This window comes from Littorina saxatilis, linkage group LG3 (genome assembly GCF_037325665.1).
Source record: "Littorina saxatilis isolate snail1 linkage group LG3, US_GU_Lsax_2.0, whole genome shotgun sequence".
Taxonomy (NCBI): domain Eukaryota; kingdom Metazoa; phylum Mollusca; class Gastropoda; order Littorinimorpha; family Littorinidae; genus Littorina; species Littorina saxatilis.
Genome location: NC_090247.1, coordinates 77,613,070 through 77,638,792, shown reverse-complemented (window position 1 = coordinate 77,638,792; position 25,723 = coordinate 77,613,070). Strand labels below are relative to the sequence as shown.

Here is a 25,723-nt window from a genome sequence, read left to right as displayed (position 1 = left end):
TGTATGACTGTTTTTTACCTCGCCATTTAGGCAGCCATACGCCGTTTTCGGAGGAAGCATGCTGGGTATTTTCGTGTTTCTATAACCCACCGAACTCTGACATGGATTACAGGATCTTTTTCGTGCGCACTTGGTCTTGTGCTTGCGTGTACACACGGGGGTGTTCGGACACCGAGGAGAGTCTGCACACAAAGTTGACTCTGAGAAATAAATCTCTCGCCGAACGTGGGGACGAACTCACGCTGACAGCGGCCAACTGGATACAAATCCAGCGCGCTACCGACTGAGCTACATCCCCGCCCGTGTATTTCAAATCATTACCAGTGTACAGTGCAGAAACAGTTGACTCCTTGACGTGTAGGTCAATTCAAATACACTTCTGTTTTGACATCCAGGTTAAGGAATGATGTGTGTGTGTATCATGTATGTGTGTGTGTTTTTTCACAAACATAATTATGTTGACTAACACTTCATTACTGTTACAACCATGTTCACTGCTATGGACAGTACTAGTGACTCAAAATAACCACATGCGTACAAAATATCTATGTAGTATATGTCACTACTTCAATGTCACTCCTCGAACAAGCTGACTATGTATTGGCAGTGTGCCCCTGAATTGTAGTCATAATTTGCCTCATGTTCATGTTAATTGTTTGTTATAAATAAAAAAAACTATCCACTTTATTTTTCACTCCAGGCAAATAGGCGCACCAACCAAAATAAGGATCGTTGCCTTGAAAAAAGGGATTTCCTCACCAACATGAAGAAACGGGATGGCAGCCTTTACACTTACAGTCTCCATCTCCGTGCACTCTCCTCAGTTCCACTATATCTCATTTCTAATGGCAATCATTCAATGGAAGCCTTGCCAACATTAAAATGATCAAATCTAAATGGTGAGCGTATTTTGAATTTCAACCTCTCTCAGTACAACGTCCAAGGGCTGGCCGCATCTGTTTATGAATGATGTATCGTGATCTCTGACTCTGGCTTACCCCTTCGTCGATTCTGCGCTGAAGATCGGCGATCTCATTGTCCACTATCTGGCTTTTCGTCAACACCACTTTCTTCTGTCTGTTTCCTTTCTGTAATCCTTTGCCAAGCTTCTTTTTCTTGAAAGAAAAGGCCTGGCCAAAGCGTTTTCCGTTTGTTGGTTTCATCGTGTGCGAAAGCACATGTGGTGGTGTAAACCGGAAGTGTCTAATGATACAAATTTAGATTCCCGCTCGCTCAGGGGTACCCTTCTTTCAATCAATCTTAGGGTTCCCCGATCGCTCACTATCACCATAGACCTATGCTGCATGGCTCAGTCTAGAAAAGATGACCGCACATCGCGTATGTAAGTGAGTGAGTGACTTTGTGTGTGTGTGTCATTGTGTGTGTGTGTGTCAGTGTGTGTGCTAGTGCCTGTGTCAGACTCAGTGTGTGGGTGTGTGTGTCTGCACGCATCAGTGTTTGTATGTATGTATGTATGTGTGTGTGTGTATGTGTGTGTGTGTGTGTGTGTACGCATGTGAGTGAGTGAGTGAGTTTGTGTGTGTGTGTGTGTGTGTGTGTGTGTGTGTGTGTATGTGTGTGTGTACGCATGTGAGTGAGTGAGTGAGTTTGTGTGTGTGTGTGTGTGTGTGTGTATGTGTGTGTACGCATGTGAGTGAGTGAGTTTGTGTGTGTGTGTGTATATGTGTGTGTGTGTGTGTGTGTGTACGCATGTGAGTGAGTGAGTTAGTGAGTGTGTGTGTGTGTGTGTGTGTGTGTGTGTGTTTGTGTGTGTGTGTGTGTGTGTGAACATGGGTGAACATGGGTGGCCGAGTGGTAACGCACTTGTGCTCGGAAGCGAAGAGGTTGCGAGTTCGACCCTGGGTCAGGGCGTTACTCGGCATGTAACCTCTACGTAAAGTGTACATTTGCTGGCGCAGTGGAACGTAATCTCAATGCGCCCTTTGACGCACTGACGCAAATTGTGATGGGACATTTTCAGATTTAATGCGCCAATGGTGCAGGGCACATTGGTAAATTAAAACCCTGCTGTTACATAAATTAATGTAACATTTAGTGAAATTAACACTAAATGATTATAATGCATGAATTTTTTTTTCACACATAATCCCTCCAGCATGCGAACATAGTCAAACAAACACACACATGCTCACACCTACACTCACACTCCAGCAACACATTCAAACAACACATACACACACACACTCACGCCAGCATGCGAACACACCCAAACACAACACAGTCACATGCATACACACACTCACGCCAGCATGCGAACACACCCAAACACAACACATGCATACACACACTCACGCCAGCATGCGAACACACCCAAACACAACACACCCAAACACAACACACCCAAACACAACACACCCAAACACAACACAAAGGTCAGGTTTTCATTGTGTTTTTTATAAAGACAACATCAACAATCTATAAAAATGTTTAGCACTGCATAAAACAATATCAAATTCCAAATAATATATTAATAGCTTTAGCATTGACAACAAGGATACATAATAAACATCTTGGAAGAATTTATTTGTTTGTTTGTGCTTTGGTTTGTTTGTTTCAACAAGTTATGTACATATTTAAATAAATAAATCTACCTGTCTATACTGTATACAGATAAAAATCAAGTTAATTTCAAACAAACAAGCAAACAAATGAAACGAACAAAGAAAGAAATGAACAAAGAAAGAAAAGGAATGAAAGAAAGAACAAACGCATGAAGGAGGGACCCTTGATTTGTTTGTTTGTTTGTTTATTTGTTGCTTAACGTCCAGCCGACTACGCAGAGCCATATCAGGACGAGGAAGGGGGGGATGAAGGGGGCCACTTGTCAAGCGATTCCTGTTTACAAATGCACTAACCCATTACTTGTGTCCCAGCAGGCTTTAGTAAAACTAAATTAATACCTACTGGAAGATTACCAGTTTCCAGTATGTTAAAATAGGCTTAACCTATCTACTGCTGGACTTACATCAGAACACTAACAGATTAAACTATACATGAATCGCGAGACAAGCGGCAAGAGAAGAGATTTTTGGAAAAAATACAGGTGAATGAGCAAGAAGGCAGAAAAAAGAAAAGAATTCATGAAGAAAAAGAGAGCATGACAGGAAAGAGGAACCAAAAATCTACCTAACAGCAAACAGTAGAAAGCTCCTGCGGTTCCAAAAACAGGAGGGGCTTTTAATTTCATAACCGCAGTGCCCCACTGCGGGAAGGGACCCTTGAGACTAACATAGAATGAACAAACAACGTACAGCGATGTACCGCAAGACCTCCTGTTTTAACATCCACAAGCTTTTTCCCATCAAGATTTTATCTTTAACTTTTTTATGAATACACACAGTGACAAAACAGATTGACTTCCTGTTTTAACATTTACATACTCTGTCCGCTCTGTCCCATCAAGATTTCATCTTGAACTTTGAATCAATGAAACAAAAAAGATTGACTCAATTTTAAGTTAAAAGCGAGTTCTGACAAAAATCTTCTCACATTGCTTATCCACACCATAAAATCTCTGCGTAGTTTTTATCAGAGTTACTTCCCTTCAATGAAACAATCATACACCAAGAAAACTGCACTTGATACAACAGACTTCCCTTCAATGAAACAATCACACCAAGAATACTGCACTTGATACAACAGACTTCCCTTCAATGAAACAATCACACCAAGAATACTGCACTTGATACAACAGACTTCCCTTCAATGAAACAATCACACCAAGAATACTGCACTTGATACAACAGACTTCCCTTCAATGAAACAATCACACCAAGAATACTGCACTTGATACAACAGACTTCCCTTCAATGAAACAATCACACCAAGAATACTGCACTTGATACAACAGACTTCCCTTCAATGAAACAATCACACCAAGAAAACTGCACTTGATACAACAGACTTCCCTTGTTCTAATGTGCCACTATTGGTGACATTTTTTTAGTTAAATTCAAACAATTTCATTTAGTGTGTACTGACATTTATGCGAAACATAATATATTAAGAACTTTCTTGAGCAACAATAACAATTTACAGGTTCAACACTTACATACATGAGTAGACATAGTTACATGTATACATGTGTAGACATAGTTACATGTATGTGTAGACATAGTTACATGTATGCATAAGTCCGGCATCATCATTTGGCACACAAGCAAAGAACAAAATACTCCTGACTTTTAACAAGCAAAGAACAAAATACTCCTGACTTTTAACAAGCAAAGAACAAAATACTCCTGACTTTTAACAAACAAAGAACAAAATACTCCTGACTTTTAAGAACAAAATACTCCTGACTTTTAACAAGCAAAGAACAAAATACTCCCGACTTTTAACAAGCAAAGAACAAACTACTCCCGACTTTTAACAAGCAAAGAACAAAATACTCCTGACTTTTAACAAGCAAAGAACAAAATACTCCTGACTTTTAACAAGCAAAGAACAAAATACTCCTGACTTTTAACAAGCAAAGAACAAAATACTCCTGACTTTTAACAAGCAAAGAACAAAATACTCCTGACTTTTAACAAGCAAAGAACAAAATACTCCTGACTTTTAACAAGCAAAGAACAAAATACTCCTGACTTTTAACAAGCAAAGAACAAAATACTCCTGACTTTTAACAAGCAAAGAACAAAATACTCTCGACTTTAAACAATCCAAATCATGCCAAACAAAATAGAGAGACAATTGTTTACGAATACAATGAAATCATAAGCATGATTTTAAATGAAATCATAAGCATGATTTTAAGGAAATTTGTTTCATCAAATGGATTTCATTCATCCTCAGGTAAAAACAATCCCAGCAAGAACTTTACTACTTACATCAAACTTCACAGGGGGTGTAGATGTGCATATATATATTTATGTTTCAAGACATTTATAAAACAAAACTTTTAACTCTGCATTTTTCTGCTATTGCAGCATTCCCAGCACCCAGCTTGTCTTGTCCACTGAGATCATAGTCCTGGTCCTCTTGGTCTTTCATGCCAACGGCCAACCATTGATGAACAAATCAAATGGCAGCCTTAACTTAAAATTAGTAGCATGGAAGACTTTTTGCAATAAATTACGCACACAAGTTAAAGATGTAGGACTCTAGTGGTACTGTACTGACTGTTCCAACAACAAGAGTCATAGTTTGTGGCTCCATTTTTAGTTTCACTGCAAAGTCTTGATCTTGATCATACACAGTGCGCTGATCAAATGGCAATGTAAAGCACCATGCAACTCTTATTGCAACATCTCATAAGTCAGTGACAGATACTAGAGACAGTGATATGGCCAGAGAATTAGCCAACACACACAGTCAAGCGTTTATACTTATGGTTCCATTTCTACTGCAGAATCTTCCTCCGATTCATCAGAGTAATTCTCATCATCAACATCACTTTCATCGTCATTGTCATCGTCCTCATCCTCGTCATCAGCCTCCTCCTGCAGCAAGAGAAGAATCTCGTTGGCCAGCGACTGGATCCTGGAGGCGGTGGCACTGCCGTCACCTGACTGTGCCGTCAGTCGGTGAGTGCCGGATGACAGAGATGACAGCAGCGACAGCTGTGACGACGGGCTACTCTCCGGCAGCATGGATACTGACGTTGACACTGATGTAGATAGTGATGATGATGTAGATAGTGATGATGACGTTGGAGAGGTGAATGCTGCAGAGGATGTGTAATTGAACGACTCCGCTTCACCATCTCCGACTGTCCTGTCAGACAGATGTCCAGTCACTCTTCTTTCACTGTCACTAATGTTGCTGGAGTGGAAGACTTGGTCAGAAGCACCGTCTATTGCACTGTTATGGCAGGGTCCATCTACTTCATCTACTGCACTGTTATTGCAAGGTCCATCTACTTCGTCTGTCAGGTCCAGGCTTACACCGCTGTCATTCAGACTGCTGCAAGAACTGACCTTGCTGGACACAGCACATGAATGACCACTGTGCTCTGACTGGCGGCAGATTGGTGTGGACAGGTGGGTGGAGGGGTGCACAGTGGGTGCATGTTGCGGATGATGCTGGGGCACTGCAGGGGATTGCACGGATTGCAGACACCTCAGCACGCCATGCAGATCGTCTGTTGAGATGAGATCATCTCTCAGAACATTTTCCAGACCTCTGGTCAAAGGGCACGTTATTGACTGTGCTCTCAGAGAACTGTGCAGCACACTGCTCCGTTGAGATTCCATTCCTGCTCTGGATTGTCTGCTGGACGTACTTCGATGGGATGCCACCGTGTATGGTGCAAACCTGACACTGTCTGACCAACCTGATGGCACGCTTGAACGGGAATCACCTTGCATGGAAGAAGGAAGACTGTTGACATGATGCTTCCTCCTCACCACCCCCCCACCAGACACAGGTGAGGGAAACCCCCCACCAGACACAGGTGAGGGAAAGGCAAAGGCGGGTGAGGGCGACGCCAGACTGGCAGGTGTCAACTGCTGCGTGGAGAGAACCAGGTGTTGCTTCAGACCGGCGATCACAGGACTGTCTGCCGCCATTCCCCCCACGTCTGTCAGGAAGTGTACGGCGGCCTCTGCGCAGTCCAAGAATCCTCGCTGGAAGAGCACCTGGGAGTTGTGTGCGGGGGGCGCTGGGTCTGGAGTGGGGCTGGGAGGAACATCGTCATCGTCTTCTTGTCCCACTGCAGAGAACAGCATGGGGAAAGCCAGTGGAATCTCCATCGTGGCAACCTCACCTGAAACACAAAAAGTACAAAGTTCTGTCAATTTCCACAAACAAGTAACACTCATATAAAATGTACCTTTAAATGTTCGTATTTCTTACCAGATATAATACAATAGTCTATATTCTGTGCTGCAACATGAGTCATAACTCATACCACGCCCAGAGAAAGGGAGAATGTACGTTCTGGCTCACCGATTCCGACAGACCCTAAATATTAACGCAAAATAGGCTTCTGGACTAAACTTTTACTAAAATGAAACATGCGACAAAATCAGAAAAATACTGCATAAATCCATACAAAAAAAATACAGTAAAGTAAGGTTGTTTTGAACCAATGCCGGGTCTGTCGGAATCAGTAACCCAGAACGTACATTCCCCCTTTCTCTCTGTGCAACGCTAAATTTAGTTTCCATTGAAATATTAACTAGTTGCAGCCAGCGTGCGTATTGATCCAACAATCTGCCCTTCGTCGGCTAGCCATAACTACCGTATTGATCTGGTAAAAACAAACAGCAAGCCTGTCTTCTATATTCCTCCAATGGCAAGACAAGATTAAATCATGTGATAGCAACAGTTACGTCACGTCCGCCCAACACTTGGTATTGATTGTAACATAGCCTGGTGATTTTGCCATTTCATTCTGGACTCGCCTGCCGTGCAGTTGTGTTTTCTGTGAGAGAAGTGTTTTTACTGTCACTATATTTGCTAAATATTTATGTCTCAAGATAGCATTTCTGAAGAATTAGAGAGAGAAATTCTTGAATCACAAGTTGCTCATCAAAATCTATTAGATTTTTCAACACAGTCATCAACTTTAATTTTACATTCACCAACTATGGTTTTACCGGAATCATTGAGTGAATGGAATTCTGAGCAGTTTTTAACTATTGAAGAGCACCTCAGTTACCTCAACAATTTTGTTGAAGTATTATCGCAAATGAAAAATGAAGGGCCATCTCAGAGTGGAAAACTACCTAAATTTCCTTCACGCCCAAAACGGAAACTTTCAGATTTGTATGGAGGAAAACCAAAGAAAACCAAAACAACAATGACGTTCAATGAACTCCACGAATATTTAAAGTCAAAAATTGTTTATGTAAGCATGAAAGTTAGGAAGGAAGTGTTCTTTTTTAATCCGGAAGATATCACATCATCAGCAAGTGCCATTGAAAAGTTAGTTGAGGGATATAGACACATACAAAGACAGGAGGCAACTTCAATGGGCTTCAATTTGCAATATGGAATGGTTCTAGAAATCGCATTTAAGTTTTATGAAGCAGAACAAGGCATTCATAATGAGACCTGGGATGGCTGGTTGGAAAGAAACGTTAAAATTTCTTCTACGTATGCACGGAGATTGAGGGAGATTGCCCGTTTACTATTTCCATACAGAGCCAAATTCAGCACAGTTGGGATGTCTTTTTATGAAGTCTTCAACATGAGAAAAGAACTCAAAACCATGTTTGAAAAGAATGAGGATATCAGGCTTTATTGGGCTGAGAAAGTGACGTCAATGGTTCCAAATATACATCAACAGCAATCACAAGAGTAGGCTGCAATCAGGTCACGCAACTGCCAGTTGCGCCAAAATAGGTCAACACCCTGCTTCGCGATTGGGCTGAGAAAGTGACGTCAATGGTTCCAAATATACATCAACAGCAATCACAAGAGTAGGCTGCAATCAGGTCACGCAACTGCCAGTTGCGCCAAAATAGGTCAACACCCTGCTTCGCGATTGGGCTGAGAAAGTGACGTCAATGGTTCCAAATATACATCAACAGCAATCACAAGAGTAGGAAAAAAGAGTTAGAGCTAACACTGCAATCAGGTCACGCAACTGCCAGTTGCGCCAAAATAGGTCAACACCCTGCTTCGCTTCGCTTCGCTTCAAAGGCTGCCTTCGGGCGGCCGCCGAGTGCACTTTATGCAAATGACTTGTTTATTGAATCAAGCTTTGACAAGTGTACTTGGTGGCTGCTTTGAAACTCAACAAAGCCTTCTCCCCTTTCACAAGCAACGTCCTTGTCCCCGCTGCAGTCAAAACAAAGCTGTCATAGCGGGTTTTCCCGATTGACAAAAATTCTTATTACACACTCATACTATTTGCGTTTGTTCTCCAGTGTCCAATTGCATAAGAATATTCTGGTGATGAATAAACGCGCTTTGTGTCATTAGCATCTAAAGATTTCTTGTTTACAATAGTTGTGTTGATCTGATGAAGCGCGGAACTGATCTTAGGGTTGTCATGGTGAAACACTCGCTTCTGAAACAGTGCTTCCTTGTAGTTATCATGCGATATGCTCGACTTTACAACCTGTTTGCTTACACCCTTTGCTTTTTTAACCACCCCTTTCTCACTTGCAACACTGTACATCTTTGCACGCAATCCAACATACTCCTTAATTATCTTCCCATTCATTTCATCTTTCATCTTTCCAATAACCTTCTTGTTAACATTTGAGTGCAATGGTGATTCTTTAGGGTAGTCGCAAGTGTCATAAAAAGAATCTTTTCCTTTTACTGCAGGACTTTCAGCTTCTAGATCTTTGTAAATGTCATCCGCTGGAATGTCAAGTAAGAATGAATCTGTGTCTGTGTAAAGTACTCTCGATTTGGGATATCTTGGTTTCAAATAATCATACAAAAACTCAAGCATCAACAGTTTTGACAACTCTAGCACAGTAAAGCCTATGAATACTGGTTTGTCAAGCTTGACTACAAGTTTTTTCATTAAGATACCATACAGCTGTTCATGAAAGTATTTAAAGTCTTGATACTGTGGTTTGGATGTCAGCTTGATGGCCTCATTTTCTCTTGTAACAAGTCTAACATCCTTTCTCTTGTGTGGGTTTTCCATTGTCTTACCAAAGCAACTGTTGTTCATCAGTTTAAAAAAGTCTTTCTCTGATGCATCAGCGGCTTTGGTTCTCAGTTCTGTGTTTTTCATGATGTAAGGTTTCATAAACTGTTCTTGATCAAATAAAATTATACGATGAACAGCCTTCAAAATTAATCCATGTCTAATGTAAAACTGTAACAGTCTGTAGTGACACACATACTTCTTTTTGTGAAACAGATTGGGCACCAGCTTTGGAGGTTCTCTTGGGTTTACTTTTAACCTCTCAGCCGCTAAAGGATAATCATTATGTAGATCATGAAGTGATAGTGGATAGTCTAAGTCAACTTCTAGTATCCATCCCTTTCGACTGTCTGGGCCTGCTTTTAATATTGTCAGCACAACACATTGTGAAAATGGTCCTGAATAGATCTTAAAGTTCCGAAGTGGAAGCGTCTGACACATTGCCCAACCATACAAATTGTTTGCATCTAGATACATGATGTAATTAGAAGGTTTCATAGGATCAAAGTCGTCCAAGTATTTGTTGTTGGCTTTGCAGTAATTGTGTGAAGCCATACTGATTCCTCCACGTAGTCCATTTTCAATCATCTGAAGTGTAGGAAGATCTGATAGCAAGTCAATCTTTACTCCTGTAAATCTAAGAAATGCATCCCAGCTCATGCCTGGTGCAGATATGTAATGTGAAGGATCTAGATTGTAGTGCTTCATACATGTTCTTCTGTAATTCTCAAATATATCTGCAAGTAAACAAACATCAGCCAACAAATATTGATCATGATAATCACCCATTGTATTACATCCTAATTTATTCCATGCAGTCTTAGCGTGTTCATAGTCTTCGTCACTTATACCTTTACCCTTCAGCCGTGAGAAGTAAGCATCCTTTGGTGGTAACTCATCTTCATCAAACCTCTCCCACGAATCCATGTATTCATATGGATAGACTCCCTTTCTAACTAAGTCACTGTCAAAGTACTTACATGTGATTGGGAAAGCAGTTAGTGATGAAGATAAAGACTCAAGTGTTCCCATCAGATGTTGAGCAGAATCGTAGAAGTGTAAACTATTCAGAGTAAAGGCCATGTACTTTTCTGAAGACTGCGCAATGCATCTTGCTTTGTATTCATCAGTTACTGCCTGCATGATCAGATGTGAATCATAACCGCGCAAGTTATGGAAGAAGATTGGAAGCTTCCAAGTCTTAGGATCAAACTTTAATTGTAGATTACATTTGCTGTGTGCTGCTCCTCGGAACTGCCCACTTACATGATCATGATCTCTTACTATTGGATTGTCTGGGTTTGGTGTTAGACTTTGTTCGCATATCCAACACTGTGTGGTAGAGTTAAACTGTTCTTGGTCTTCAGGTTTCATAACAATGTCTGAAAGATTCAGTTGTTTGGAGCAGTCATTTCGCACTTGGTTCATTTGCTGTAAGAAGTTCTTTGCTGCATTAGGTCCTCTGTACAATTGCGGTTTAGAATGTTTACCATCTGAACTAACAACAATAAATGCATATGAACAGACTTGATGATTACTTAGAGTTACTGTTTTAGGTAGGTCTTTTGGTAAAGGTCCTTCATATGGCACAATGATAGATTCAAAGTCAGCATAAACAACATAAGGACTTTTCTGTAGTTTGCATACATTCTTAAAATACACTTTGCTGTCTGGCGGCGGTGTTGTTAACTTCACGACCGCATCATCAACGCTCTTACAATGTTGCTTGTGTATAAGTGCTGCATGAATTGATGGAATACGCAAGAGACATCGCCTACAAAAGTCTTGTTTACTATTGTGATTGCTTGTGCTCGCCATCAGTCTACTCATTGTACGAATCAAAGTGTAATGATATTTTACACCATCAGTCATTAGTAACATGTCAACATGGTTAGTATCACAATCACCAATCGTTGGTGAGTTCTTTGATATTCTGACTGGTTTCAGTTCATCTTCCTCATCCCACGTGTAAACATTTACGGTGATGGGTTTGTTTTGCTGTTCAAATTTGTCAATGCTTGTAATGCTGACAGGAAATTCAATACCAGTAAAGTTTAGTTTATTTCTGTATGCATGATAGTTAGACACTCTTTCTGCATTTTTCTTTACACTGTACAGTCTTGCCAGAACACACCACATAAAACATTTGTCATCATCATTCTTTATGTTCAGCACAGCACGTTTTTTGACAAGAGCAGGAGGTAAAGGTATGTAACTTCTACCTCTGATGGGGGCAAATTTACTTAGCTTCAATTCTATTTTTATAATTTCACCTTCTGACCATCCGGATCCTTTCATCTTTGCATCCTCTGCAGCTTGCTCAAACCGTTTCATCATTTCATCTGCCCAGTTTCCATTCAATTCTGCCATAGAATTAAGTGCTAGTTGTCTGGTTGAAACATGAACTTCTAGCACCTCATCACTGACTGTTTTGTATTTTATTAAACTGACTATCTGCACTTTTACTGGAGGTTCAATCAACAAATTGTTTGGAATTTGTTCAATGGCGTCTTGCACACTGGACTGCACATTTTGAGGATCCGTTACTTGTAATTCAACGGTGTCAAATACTGTCGATAAAGATTCTAATACAGAGTCTTCCATCGCTGTGAGTTTGATTTTATAACTCAAAATAAAAATATAAATCAAAAAAATGAAGTTGCTTAGAATTCTTTCTCAGAGCTTCCATTTTTGTTAACACTATAAAATCTGAAATAAAAAATCATTTAACATTTGTACCACGTGGAACTAATTGTAATTCCTCTTTTACAAAGGCTCTTTGCGGTGCTGGTTCTCTCAAGTAATATATAGGTGGATTTGTCTCTACTACTCTCTTGATTTCATGAATGTCAATACTCCAGATTGGATCCGTTGCACGCTTCCTGCTGTCACCCTCAGCTTCACCGGGTGCATATAAATATCTGACTTTCTGATTGAAAGGTAGTAATGCCACTGGTGTTGTTGACTTTGGAGCAACAGGTATTGTTTTCTGTTTGATTGCATCAACTGGTCTTAACCCTGTAGCTTTAAATACCTCCAGATTCATTGCTCTAAGTACTGATGGTAATCTTTTGACCCATTCAGTGTTACGCAATTTACTTTCTGTGTCCAAAAATTCCTGATGGTACTGATATGAAAACAGTTTTTCTGCCAACTGTTTGTTAAAGCTCTCAACAATAGCCTGTGACCTGTGGTTTCCTGGAATACCTCTCTTCACTGTAACATGATGTTTTAACAGAAGCTGGTTGACAGCTCCTTTAAACTCCTTACCATCATCGCACTGAATCATTCTGGGATACTTTAGTGGTCCACGTCTGTAAATTTCTTGCAGGGCAACAGCTGTAGCTATAGCACTTTTCTCTGTCAACGGTTCAGCATCTTTGTATCTTGTTGCAACATCAACTACAGTCAGTGCATACTTATATTTCTTCCTTCTGACTGTGTCATGCGGTAAATACAGCAGGTCTATTTGATGAGTGTCATTCGGTTTAATGTTAACAAAGTGTGGTCGTGTAATTTTTCTTGGTGCAGGTAAATAGATCTGCCAAACTGCCTGCTTTGACAACCATTTCTTTGCTGTATCTTGAGAAACACCTGCTGCGTCACTGAGCTTGTCAATAGCAGTTCTTCCTTTCCAGTATCCTTTTGGGGAATAATATATTTTAGATAACAAAGCATCACTCATGGTTTTTTAAATGACAGAATATTAAGATTTGACAGCACGCGCAATAAAGTAAACAACAGCCATACCAATAACAATGAAAACAATCTCCCCCATTTTCTGCTCTTCTGAAGGCTGATAAAAGTCACCCAGTTTTGGAGGAGCACTTGTCTTCATTTTCTTTCCAGTTACAAGATAGTATTCTTGAATGGCTGCATCAACATTGGCAAAGGTTTTGTTTGCATGTCCTTGCTGCCTGAGTTTATCATTCATAAAGTCTAACTGCGCAATTCGTTTCTTCTCGTATTCATCCTGTGCTTTCGCCAGTTGTTCCATGGCTTTGTTGTGCCTTTCCCTCTCTTCACCATTTTGCAGTTTAGAAAACAAATAGTTGCTGCCAGAAAATGCAAGCGCATTTACAATCGCACCTCCCACCATCATAACCAAGCTAGCCATTTTATTGTCTTACATGTTTATATTTTCTGGAATAATTCCTTGCTTCACCAGGAAGTCTTTTGTTGCAAAGGAAGCTGTCACAACACCAATTAGTTTAGCACCGTCTTCGAAGTCTAACTTTCCCAAGTCGGCTGGTTTCATTCTGAGGAGACTTTTACCCAGCATTGTGTAACCTACACTCAAGCCTCCAATCACTGCAGCGTGATAAACTAGATTAACTATTGTCTTTTCAGAACTCATTTTTATGTTATCAAAATTAAAATATTAAAATTATTCCATATGAAATGAATCCACTGCAGGTACTACTGTGGGCTTTTTTATTGTTTGTACTGCTTTGTTTGTTGGTTTTGGTGTTTCTGATTTTGGTGTTTCTGACACTTTATATTTGCCTTGCCAAAGTTTGTAAAGCAAGTATCCACCTCCTCCAACAACAGCTGCTACAGCTACTTTTCTGTATGATAGAAATGAAGATTTTAATTCTTGATCAGTTTGTGTGACCTTAGTCACTTCAGGAATGTTTGGTGTCTGCTCAACCTCAGACATAATGTTCTGCTTTGCCTTTTGATTTAACTTTTTTTGTCTGTTCCATTCGGCTAGTTTTTTTCCTGCTTCTACTCTACCAGGTTTCTTTGTCACTGTGTTCACTTCTGGTATTTTCGTCTGCTCCACTGTCTGCTTCAACTGATCCGTCATCTTTTTTATTCTGAAAATTAATGTGTTTGAAAGTAATTAATCCAGCAACAAATGGTACTAATAAAGCACCAAATCGATAATACAGGCCACAGGCAAGAGATTCGAGGGACTTGGAAACAACAGGGTCATGAGTTAGATCATGTGTTAAGTCTTCCTCCGAGTCGAGAGGTGTAAAATGTCCAAAAATCTTTGTGTACAAACCTATAACAGTCTGTCCAATACTTCTAACCATCTTAGAACCAAGCACTGATTCATACCGTCCATGATACTTTTCTATATCTTCTGAGGAAAGATGTTGTACTTCTTCCACAGTTAACTGCTGCCCAAGGTAGTGTTTTGTTTTTCCACAAACAGCAAGTGAATACAATCTTTCTTTTTTATCAGGTATAGTCCTACTGTCACAGATTTCAATATCTGTAGCAGTCTGCATCAGCAATTCATCACAGTTCATTTTATTTTGATGCAGAATAAAATTAAAATCTAGTAATTAAACTTGAGTAAGAACTTGGGTAGGAACTTAACAAGAACTTAGGTAGGAACTTAGGTAAGAACTTGGGTAAGAACTTAGGTAGGAACTTAACAAGAACTTGAGTAAGAACTTGGGTAAGAACTTAGTAAGAACTTGACAAGAACTTGACAAGAACTTGAGTAAGAACTTGGTAAGAACTTGACAAGAACTTGAGTAAGAACTTGACAAGAACTTAGCAAGGATTTCTACAAACATACATACTGAACTGGTTGATCAGTTTTTAAAACCAGTTTCGAGTGCTTAGAAGATTTCAGATTATTCTTTATTCTTTCTCTCTCCTGTTTGTTTTCAATGACATCATTTTCTCGAAGGCACTCTTCAAAACTGTCACGGTCCTTTGAATAGAACAATGTTATTGTTTTGAGTTGCTCTCTAAAGTCTTTCAGAACTGCATTGTATTTTTGTGTTAATATCCAAACTGATATTAATGCATGTCGTCCACTGAATGCAAGCTTTGCTAGTGCACTTTTCTTTCTAACAATGTCACGTTCTGCTGCACAGTCATCAATAATAAACAGTGTTGGCGTGTTCTGAAAAAGATCGAAATAATGCTCCAAGCAAACATTTAGACGATCAGAAGGATTTACAATAAATATATTTTGATCAGACCATATGAATTTTCTCTCCTTGTATGTTCTGTTATGCTTTATGGTTGGACAGAATATGACTATGTGTTCAAAGTGATTTATGTAAACAGTCTGTAATAAATCCAAAACATATCTTGTTTTGCCGCAACCTGTTGCCCCACAAATCAAAGAACAGTGTGGATCTTTTGGAAGAAAATCTAGATACTTCATTTTAACACGTTCAATAAACAATATCCTGTAATCTGCTTTCAGAGATGTTTAACTGCGCATCTGACACAACAAACACGTAGATCTTAACTGATTTACTACTACTCCCTACTTCCTTTTCAATTTGTATTGTGATTCCTTCTGATCCGTTTTCAATTCGCCTTCCACTTCCATGCAGTTTGTTGTCGTCAGTTGTTCTGAGATCCAGCCATAACGCATATTTATTTGTCAAGAAATCTTCTACGCCAACACCGTGTAAATGTAGATCTTTAGCCACAAGATCAGATGTTGGGTCTTTCAATCTTCCTCCAGTAAAGTACTTTCTTGCTTCATCATAGTGTTGGTATGGCAGCATGCCAGATGCAAATATTTGGTTTGGCTGCCCTTCAATTGTGCAATATACTCTATTGATTAGTGGATTGTAAAACTTTTCTATTTGCCTTTCATATGAATCTTTTGGTTCCTCAAACAACATAAGTATTCCCTTCATTGACCTAGCTGGTGTATTCAAGTTAATGTTCCAGATTGGATCGGCCTGGCTTTTTGAAAGTGTACTGTGATTCAACACTCTTTCATAATAGATAGGCAGCTTAGAACTGTACTGATTTTCTATAAGTCTAGCCAGTTCAGGATGGTTTACAACATCAAACTCTAAAGAAATTCCAGACACCTTATACTTTGCTTCCGGGTCTTGTGAAAGCATAACACGATCATAACTATTGAAAGTCAGGTCGTATGACAGCCTGTCACGCAATGCTCCTTGATAGAAGGGAGGATGTGAATTTATGAGTTCAAAGTCAAGTGGAATACAAAATTTGTTTCCAAAAGCAACATTGACAGCGTTATCTTTTTTGTTATTGTCAGCTTTATCTCCGGCTCCTATTCTAACTTTTATCCCATTGTCTGACTGAATCCCTTGAAACACTCTGTTTTTCTTTTCATTGTCAGTTAACCAATTATCTGCATAAACTAAAAATACATCTGCATTATTCAATGACATCACTTCCCGCCCTTCCAGTTTGACAGTAATCTTCCTCACAATTGCTCTTCCTACATTATAAGCCAAAGTCCTATTTTCATCTGAGCCAGATTCTAATTCTAATTTGAATGATAGTCTTACAGTGCCTGGTACAATAACATCGTTCTTACCTAGATTAGGAAACCTAACAGTAAGTATTTCATTCTGATCAATAGTAGAAGGATTATTTGTGACTATAACTGTTTGCCTTATTCCTTTTACCCCGAGAGGTTCTTTCAGCCTTCTGTAAGGATCAAGAACAGAACCGAACGATTGTGCCATCTTTTTTTATTTTCAAAATAAAAAATAAGTTACAAATGGCAGAAGGTGGATTTGAAGATTTATTTGAGCCAGCGGACGACATGAGCGAAGCAATCCCTTTGGTTCCCTACCATCATTCACTGCATTATGAGGTGGCACGACATAAACTTCTGGAAGGTAAAGTTAGAGATTTCTACAAAAGTTTAGGAGAAGAACCTGATGTTTTAGATCCAAACCAGTTCAAAATGGAAGCAAATCATTTATATACAACTAGCGATAAAGGAGAAAAAGTCCAACTTACATATAAATCTAATCCTGCTAAGTTTCTATCAAAAGTTTCACTAAAACAAAAACTTACTGCTAATCGACTTAGGCAATTAGATATTGTGCCTAGCACACGGTCATCACCTTCCCAGGTTGTTTCCTTACTTCAACAAGCAGAACTAGGACTACCAACTGCTACTCAAATAGAATCTGTTCCATTGCAAGATCTTAATAAACTTGCAGATGAGGCTGATCAACTTATACAAGAGATAGAGACTTCTTTTTCTGAGGAAACTTCACTGAAGACTCCACATGAACTATTACCTATGAGAGAAATAGAAGCCCTTAATCAATCACTACAAACCATCAGAGGTGAAATAGCAAATAATCTGTCAAAACTAGGTCAGCTGGATGAAGATATAAACAAAGAGAAACAAAAACTTGCTGATGCTGATGATTTGAACCTAGAACAAGAAGTAAAAAACAGAATTTCTAAGCGTTTAAAAGATTTGCAGGAGGAGAAAGCCATAAGGTTAGAAGTTCTAAGTAACAATAGAGAACAACTGAGAACACAGGTCAGCAGAATAAAAAATACAATTCAAAGAATCCTTTACGAAGACACAACTCTTGCTGAAAGAATTAGAACGCTTTTCAGAGAGCAGGGAATCACAATAGCTAGTATACTAACTGCGTTAGGATTTGCAATAAGCACATTAGTGTTAACACTCACAGGTGGCACTGTCACACCTCCACCTCCACCTTCACCTTCATCTCCATCTGATCCGGGATGGGTAAAGAAACAACTCAAACACATTGCAGAACTATTAAAGAAACTAGCAGCAAAAGCTTTGGATGCACTTCCAGGAATCATTGGTTCAATTGTTAGCTGGCTGTTATCTTTTGCAGGTAAAGTTGTTGGTTTCATGGCTGAACATCTCTGGACTCTAATAGTTTTAATTGCAGGTGTTCTGCTAACGAGAATAAAGCAAAAGTAAGCCTACACCCACTCCACCAATTACTAGAGCAGTCTTCTGCGATTCATGATCATCACTAATACTAACAGCTTGATCATCACTAGTGACAGAATGATCTTCACCTGCAGCGTGATCTTCACTTGTCACGCTTTGTTTCTGTTCATTGTGATATGGCTGTAACATCGTTCTGATTTCTGAATTCAGTTCTTCACCCTTTCCAAGCGGCTGGGTGTCACTAGCAATAATGATTTCATTGTTATAATTTGTTATTGTTCCAATCTGCAGCTGGAGATCAGAAGGTAACATGTAAAGGCCGTTACCAACAGCAAAGTCAACTTTTGATCTTGCATAACGGAGAGAGTCTTGATACCTTTTGATGCTGGAAGGCAGATCAACTGCAGAGTTTATGACATCTTCTAAATTTGATAACAACTGTTTCTGTGCACCAAACCCTGTGCTTGTTCTCATTATGTTTGATCGTGTCTGTGCCTGCGAGCCTAGCAAGCACCACGCATATGTTCGGATAGATTCATTGATCCTTTCAACACCTGATCCAGTGAAACCTTTGCCGGTGTCTAATATAAAAGTAGTCCATGCATTGTGGTGCTGTTGTTCTATTGATCCTAACTGTACCTGCACATTTGAAGAAAAAGATGTATGACCTGGCCAGTAATCAAAATTATACCTCCTGTGGACACCCCATAAATATAGTGTTCCCATGCCATGGTTTTTGTCTTGCTTTTGCCTAAAGTCGGTCTTAAAATCTATATTGAATTCATTGCAGAGACGCTCATACACTTTCATGTTTATCCTATTGTTGAATGGGTTCCAGCTCTTTTCATGCGGCATTGGTGCCTGAAGTTCAGACAAGATTCTCCTGCACTGATAGTAAACGTGAAATGTGTACACACACTTTGTCAGTAAGTTTGAATTATTCATGTGGTCTGCATAGGACACTCCACATCCCGTGGTTGCACAGAATATTGCAAAGTTTAACTGATTCTGATAGAACTGAATTGGGTGAGAGTTCCACATCTTTGGAACACTATCATTTTTGATTGGGGGATTTAGGTAAGAATGGAATGGGTCAGGCACTTTAACGCGAATGGATTCTGTTTCTGTTACAGCAAAGTCCAACTCATGGAAAGAAATAGTCTTTGGATTGTAATATGGTCCAGTTTTGTATTTAACATCTTTGTTGAATTTATACTGACTCATTTTTGTTGTTGAATAAAAAATGTTTATCACACTAACAAATGTGAAGACTAGTGTGCCAGTTAAACTTGCAAACCCTATCAACAATCAAAATGGAGGAATGAAAGTTGCACTGCATGAAATTATGTACAAGGTTACTTGGTATAATATCAGTAAAAAAAAGGCTAACAACTGGGTTAGAATTAATGGTAAAACACATTCTGTAGAAGATGGTTACTATGACTTCTGCACTTTAGAGAAAGAATTGTTTGCTCCAGTAGGTATTACAGCGAGTTTAAATCATGCAAGTCTCATTGCTACTCTTACTATGCCCAAAACTAGAGAAGTAAACGTTGAGTTTCCAACCAAACTCCTTGATATGCTTGGAATTACAAATTTATACAAGGGAACACGTCCCATTGACATGGATGTTAACAGTGTACTGTTTGTTCACATGAGAGAGCTTAACACATCCTATAATCTGTTTAATGATCAGCGTTCTGATCTGCTTAGGATTCTTCCACCGAGTGATGCCTCTTTTTGTAAAATGCACGTGCCAACATTTAAGACACTTCAGTTCAAGGACTTGGAGGAAGGGTGTCATGAATTCCTACACATTGATCTGAAAAATCAAAGTGGACAACCAGTTGATTGTTTGTTTAACATTACATTGGAAATAGTTCCATAAAATATTGAGTATTAAAATGTCGAGTGGACCTACAATAGCTTATCCTGTTGCATGTTCAACTATAGAGTTGAAAGATTTAGCAGACGCTATCGACTTTGAGAGCAATGCTGAAGTTGGTGCAGTGTATGCATTCGAGTTTACAGACACTGGTCATTACAAGAGAAAGGAAATCGACGATGAAAAGAAACCAAGATTTCTCAAACTAGGCCAAATCCGTGATGTTAATGTACCTGATCCAATTGTCGATGACATATACTACATGTGGAAACATCAGAATAAAAAATGGGTACTTAGTCCTGTTATAAAAAAGATTGACTGGGAAATGAAGTTTGAATTTGTGAGTCCATACACTCTTGTTGGAAAAGACGACACATTCCGTAAGTCAATCAATGCTAAACCACTAATTGTTAGCCTTGTTCCTGCGATTAACAGCAGGGGAGAAGTTGCAGTTAAACCTTTCCATAAGAACAACTATCTCATTCACAGAAAACAAAGTGTTGAAAAGGACGCTGACACCATTGTCGATTTTATACCCAAGCTTCCAATAGGGCAGAATGCAACTATGATATTTGATATAGTTGTCAGGAAAAGGGAAGAAACCACAAACACTGTTCTAATGAGAGGAATAAATCTCAACTGGAGACCATTAAATGTTGAAGAAGTCAGAGTATTTATTGCTGTTCAAAAGGATTCTAACACAATAAAAAAACAGACGTCAAACCAAAATGTTGTTGTTAACGCAGATATAAATAATTTAACAGAAATAAGAAGTATTAATCTTACTTATCTTGATTTGATTGCTTTCTACTATACAGATAAGGTGTTAAGCAATGAACAGCTTCAAAGCTTAGCAGAAACACTGGCCAGTGAGAATTAAGATAAATATTTTATATTTTGCATTAAAAAGATGACTAGCAGTGTGAAGCTTTATCCTAATATTGATGAAAGTGCAGCAGAAAGTCAACAATTCAGACTGGCACACATTAGTAATATACAAAAACAACTAGAAGATGAATTAGAAAAATATTCTCGCGCTAGACGTAAGTACTCAACAACTTACAACAGCCTTTCTAATGCCAGCACTGGTTCTACTATCCTTGCATCAGCTGCAGGTGTAACGGGAACAATTCTGTTAGCTACCGGAGTAGGGACTCCAGTTTCTCTAATCCTAGGTGGTGTGGCAGCAGCAGTTGGTGGTTTATCATTTATAGCATCAGCTATAATGAAAAAAATTGTGAAAAAGCTTGAAAAACACGAATCCATTTCCACTCTTGCATCATCAAAATTGTCTAGCCTAAAACTGTCTATCAGTAAAGCACTTGAAGATTCAAAAGTTTCTGACGAAGAATTCAAACAGATACAAACAGACTTTGATGACTACAAAAGTAAGAAAGCAAGTATTCAAACAAAAACACGAGCTGAATATAACAAGCCACTCGATATAGAAGATCTGAAAAAGCAGTTTTTAAAAAAGGGGATTCAAATAGGACGGGAAGAAAAAGTAAAAATAGAATCACTTGTAAAGAGTTAACTATTCGTTTAGACAGTCACATTGCATGTATCAGATATAATTCTAACAGTGAAAGAACATATGAAGTAAAGTTTGTAAATGAGAGAGCGTATTGAGCTTAAGAATGTTGTATAAGAGAAAGGGAGAATGTACGTTCTGGGTTACTGATTCCGACAGACCCGGCATTGGTTCAAAACAACCTTACTTTACTGTATTTTTTTTGTATGGATTTATGCAGTATTTTTCTGATTTTGTCGCATGTTTCATTTTAGTAAAAGTTTAGTCCAGAAGCCTATTTTGCGTTAATATTTAGGGTCTGTCGGAATCGGTGAGCCAGAACGTACATTCTCCCTTTCTCTCGCCCCCACCCCTAACCCCACCACCCGTTAAATACACAATGTGTAAGAAACGACTGGTTTGACCAAGGACAAATTCAGGTGAGTGCCTGTCTTACTACAGTGTAAAGCACACAATGTCTTATCCTCTTAAAGCCTGTCTGCAAATCACATGTCAAAACACAGTAGGTTCGTCCACACAAGTCCAAGCAAGCAACACGATCTCAAAATCTACATTCTTACTGCAACTGTGAAAACATGAATATTCCACATCAACTGTAACAACATGATGGGTTCAGCCACTGTAACAACATGATGGGTTCAGCCAGTTAAACACTCTGGCTGAGATCACAACACATCGCTACTGGGCAAAACACACACTGCCTGTTCGGCTGTTGACAGTGTTGTAACTGCCTCGCGTTGTACCTGGACGCACTTGACGCATCAATGACCTCTCACAAAAGATAGGCAAGTGTAGGTCTGAATTACCTACGCAACTGGAAAAACCCTCGCTTGAACTCACTTGTGCAAAGGTCGAAAGCGCTCTCTCTCTCTCTCTCTCTCTCTCTCTCCTCTCTCTCTTACACACACACACAGTGTGTGATGCTGGTTTAGAGATCTCATAGTGCAGATTATCCAGGAATGATCAACATAATCACATGGAAAATACATCCCAGATTCACACGCCGAATACAGAGTGTGCGGAGGGTGTCTGGGCGTGATTATGAGCCTCCACTGGCATTGTCAAACAAATAACCAGCTATGCAAGATGGCAAACCTACCAATGCAGCCGCCGCTGAAGCGCATTCTTCTGGAATTCGCAAGCTGTCGGAATGTGTGCATGTACAATGCACACACACGCTCTGCAGGAATGTTCTATTTGCGTCCGATGTGCAGGATGTCTCCGGTATAGTACTCCTCTTGGCAAGCAACCCAATGCTGAAAGTTGATCACAAGTATGCAGTCAGACTGAGCGAGGTCCACGTCCTACCATGCCGGAGTGCATAGATCTCATAACTAACGTGCTATCCGCATAGACTTACAACTCCTGTGTGGGTGTGTTCTCGGCGTCAATGAACGCACACTTGTGGCACACCGCGCATGCGCAACATGTGCGTGAACTTCAGAGAGGTCAGCGTTCTCTCGTCTGACTACCGGTGTCGACTTTTCGTTGTTACCCCTAGTCTGTGACGCACGCATTGACATGTAAATTAGGTTTGGGGAGCTCTAGACAGCTTCCGATGAGTTTAACTTGAAGTTACCACATTTCTAAGCTTTACTTTTTTTCTGTGATGTCAAGCTGTGATGAAGTTCGTTATAAAGTAAATAGATTCAGTGTTTTGGGCTATTAATTTGTCCAAATGTTTCAAGTTATTTTTTTTAAAATTTTTTTTTTTAAACCTCAGTTGCATGCAGGTTTGCTACTACAATTATTGTTTGCCTTTTTTTGTTGTTGTTGGTGTGTGGCTTGGAGCAAACCTTCCTCATAGGTCTTTTCTTTTCTCTGTCAAATGTGTACATTTTTAAATCAACAAACATTATCAGTAAACTAATATGTTTAAATAAATAAATAAATAAATAAAAATAATCATAACATAAATTTATTCCTAATGTTCAGCTCAGTTTCCTTTTTCTTCTTTTTATATTTAGTCAAGTTTTGACTAAATATTTTAACATCGAGGGGGAATCGAAACGAGGGTCGTGGTGTATGTGCGTGTGTGTGTGTCTGTGTGTGTGTGTGTGTGTGTGTGTGTGTGTGTGTGTGTGTAGAGCGATTCAGACTAAACTACTGGACCGATCTTTATGAAATTTAACATGAGAGTTCCTGGGTATGAAATCCCCGAACGTTGTTTTCATTTTTTTGATAAATGTCTTTGATGACGTCATATCCGGCTTTTCGTGAAAGTTGAGGCGGCACTGTCACGCCCTCATTTTTCAACAAAATTGGTTGAAATTTTGGTCAAGTAATCTTCGATGAAGCCCGGACTTCGGTATTGCATTTCAGCTTGGTGGCTTAAAAATTAATTAATGACTTTGGTCATTAAAAATCGGAAAATTGTAAAAAAAATAAAAATTTATAAAACGATCCAAATTTACGTTTATCGTATTCTCCATCATTTGCTGATTCCAAAAACATATAAATATGTTATATTCGGATTAAAAACAAGCTCTGAAAATTAAATATATAAAAATTATTATCAAAATTAAATTGTCCAAATCAATTTAAAAACACTTTCATCTTATTCCTTGTCGGTTCCTGATTCCAAAAACATATAGATATGATATGTTTCGATTAAAAACACGCTCAGAAAGTTAAAACAAAGAGAGGTACAGAAAAGCGTGCTATCCTTCTTAGCGCAACTACTACCCCGCTCTTCTTGTCAATTTCACTGCCTTTGCCATGAGCGGTGGACTGACGATGCTACGAGTATACGGTCTTGCTGAAAAATGGCAGCTACTTGACTAAATATTGTATTTTCGCCTTACGCGACTTGTTTTTCCTTCTCCCTCTTTCTTTTTTCTTTTTTCTTACATTTTTAAATCAACAGCTTAAAGATAGGGTTTAAAAAAAATAAAATAAAAAAATGTTTCAAGTTATTGAATTACTGAAGCACCGGATGGTGCCTCGCACACAAACCGAGCTCCACTTAGCAGAGAACGTAAAACAAGTCGCGTAAGGCGAAAATACAACATTTAGTCAAGCTGTCAAACTCACAGAATGAAACTGAACGCACTGCATTTTTTCAGCAAGACCGAATACTCGTAGCATCGTCAGTCCGCAACGAGCGGTGAAATTGACAATCCAGAAAAGCGCGGCAGTGGTTGCGCTGAGCAGGATAGCACGCTTTTCTTTTTAACTTTCTGGGCTTGTTTTTAATCCAAACATATCCTATCTATTATGTTTTTTGAATCAGGAGCGGACAAGGAATAAGATGAAATTTTTAAATGTTTTAAAGATGATGTTTTTAAATCGATATCGGAAATTTAATTTTACTCATAATTTTTATATTTTTAATTTTCAGAGCTTGGTTTTAATCCAAATAAAATTATAACATATTTATATCTTTTTGGAATCAGAAAATAATGAAGAATAAGAAGAAATTATTTTTGGATCATTTATATAAAAAAAATGTAATTACAATTTTCAGATTTTTAATGACCAAAGTCATAAATTAATTTTTATGCCTTCAAGCTGAAATGCAATACCAAAGTCCGGCCTTCGTCGAAGATTGCTTGGCCAAAATTTCAATCAATTTCATTGAAAAATGAGGGTGTGACAGTGCCGCCTCATTTTTTACAAAAAGCCGGATATGACGTCATCAAAGACATTTATCGAAAAATGAAACAAATTCTGGGGATATCATTCCAAAAAACTCTCATTTCAAATTTCATAAAGATCGGTCGAGTAGTTTACTCTGAATCGCTCTGCACACACACACACACACACACACACACACACACACATACACCACGGACCTACATTTCCGTGCATACACCACGACCCTCGTCTCCATTCCCCCTCTTTGTTGTTGGTGACATTCCCCCTCTTTGTTGTTGGTGACATTCCCCCTCTTTGTTGTTGGTGACATTCGTAACATTCACAGGTGCACACATTTCTTGTTGTTCTTGATGATGGGTCTGTTTTTGTGGTGTTTTTACCATAGAGGGGGGAATCGAGATGAGGGTCGTGGTGTGTGTGTGTGTGTGTGTGTGTGTGTGTGTGTGTGTGTGTGCGCGTGTGTGTAGAGCGATTCAGAGTAAACTA

General features: G+C 39.1%; 2 protein-coding genes across 3 annotated transcripts in view; both read right to left on the bottom strand.

The window, feature by feature from the left end:
* LOC138963311 (probable ATP-dependent RNA helicase DDX10) overlaps positions 1 to 1,201 on the bottom strand; it is a 76,895-nt gene extending 75,694 nt beyond the window's left edge. Inside the window, exon 1 of the mRNA XM_070335373.1 lies at positions 999 to 1,201. Within this exon, the coding sequence (XP_070191474.1) occupies positions 999 to 1,163 (165 nt within the window). The 5' untranslated portion in view covers positions 1,164 to 1,201. The remainder of the gene's footprint in view (positions 1 to 998) is intronic.
* Positions 1,202 to 2,394: 1,193 nt separating this feature from the next.
* Positions 2,395 to 23,607, bottom strand: LOC138963309 (serine-rich adhesin for platelets-like). 2 transcript variants are annotated; one of them, XM_070335371.1, is made up of 2 exons: positions 22,740 to 23,607; positions 2,395 to 6,730 (listed from the first exon to the last, which is right to left on the bottom strand). In XM_070335371.1, exons 1-2 carry the CDS (start codon positions 22,798 to 22,800, stop codon positions 5,352 to 5,354), a joined length of 1,440 nt encoding a protein of 479 aa, XP_070191472.1. In that variant the 5' UTR covers positions 22,801 to 23,607; the 3' UTR covers positions 2,395 to 5,351. The 2 variants fall into 2 exon arrangements, with proteins under 2 accessions (XP_070191472.1, XP_070191473.1); XM_070335372.1 differs by lacking the exon at positions 22,740 to 23,607 and adding an exon at positions 22,201 to 22,269.
* Positions 23,608 to 25,723: the final 2,116 nt, after the last annotated feature.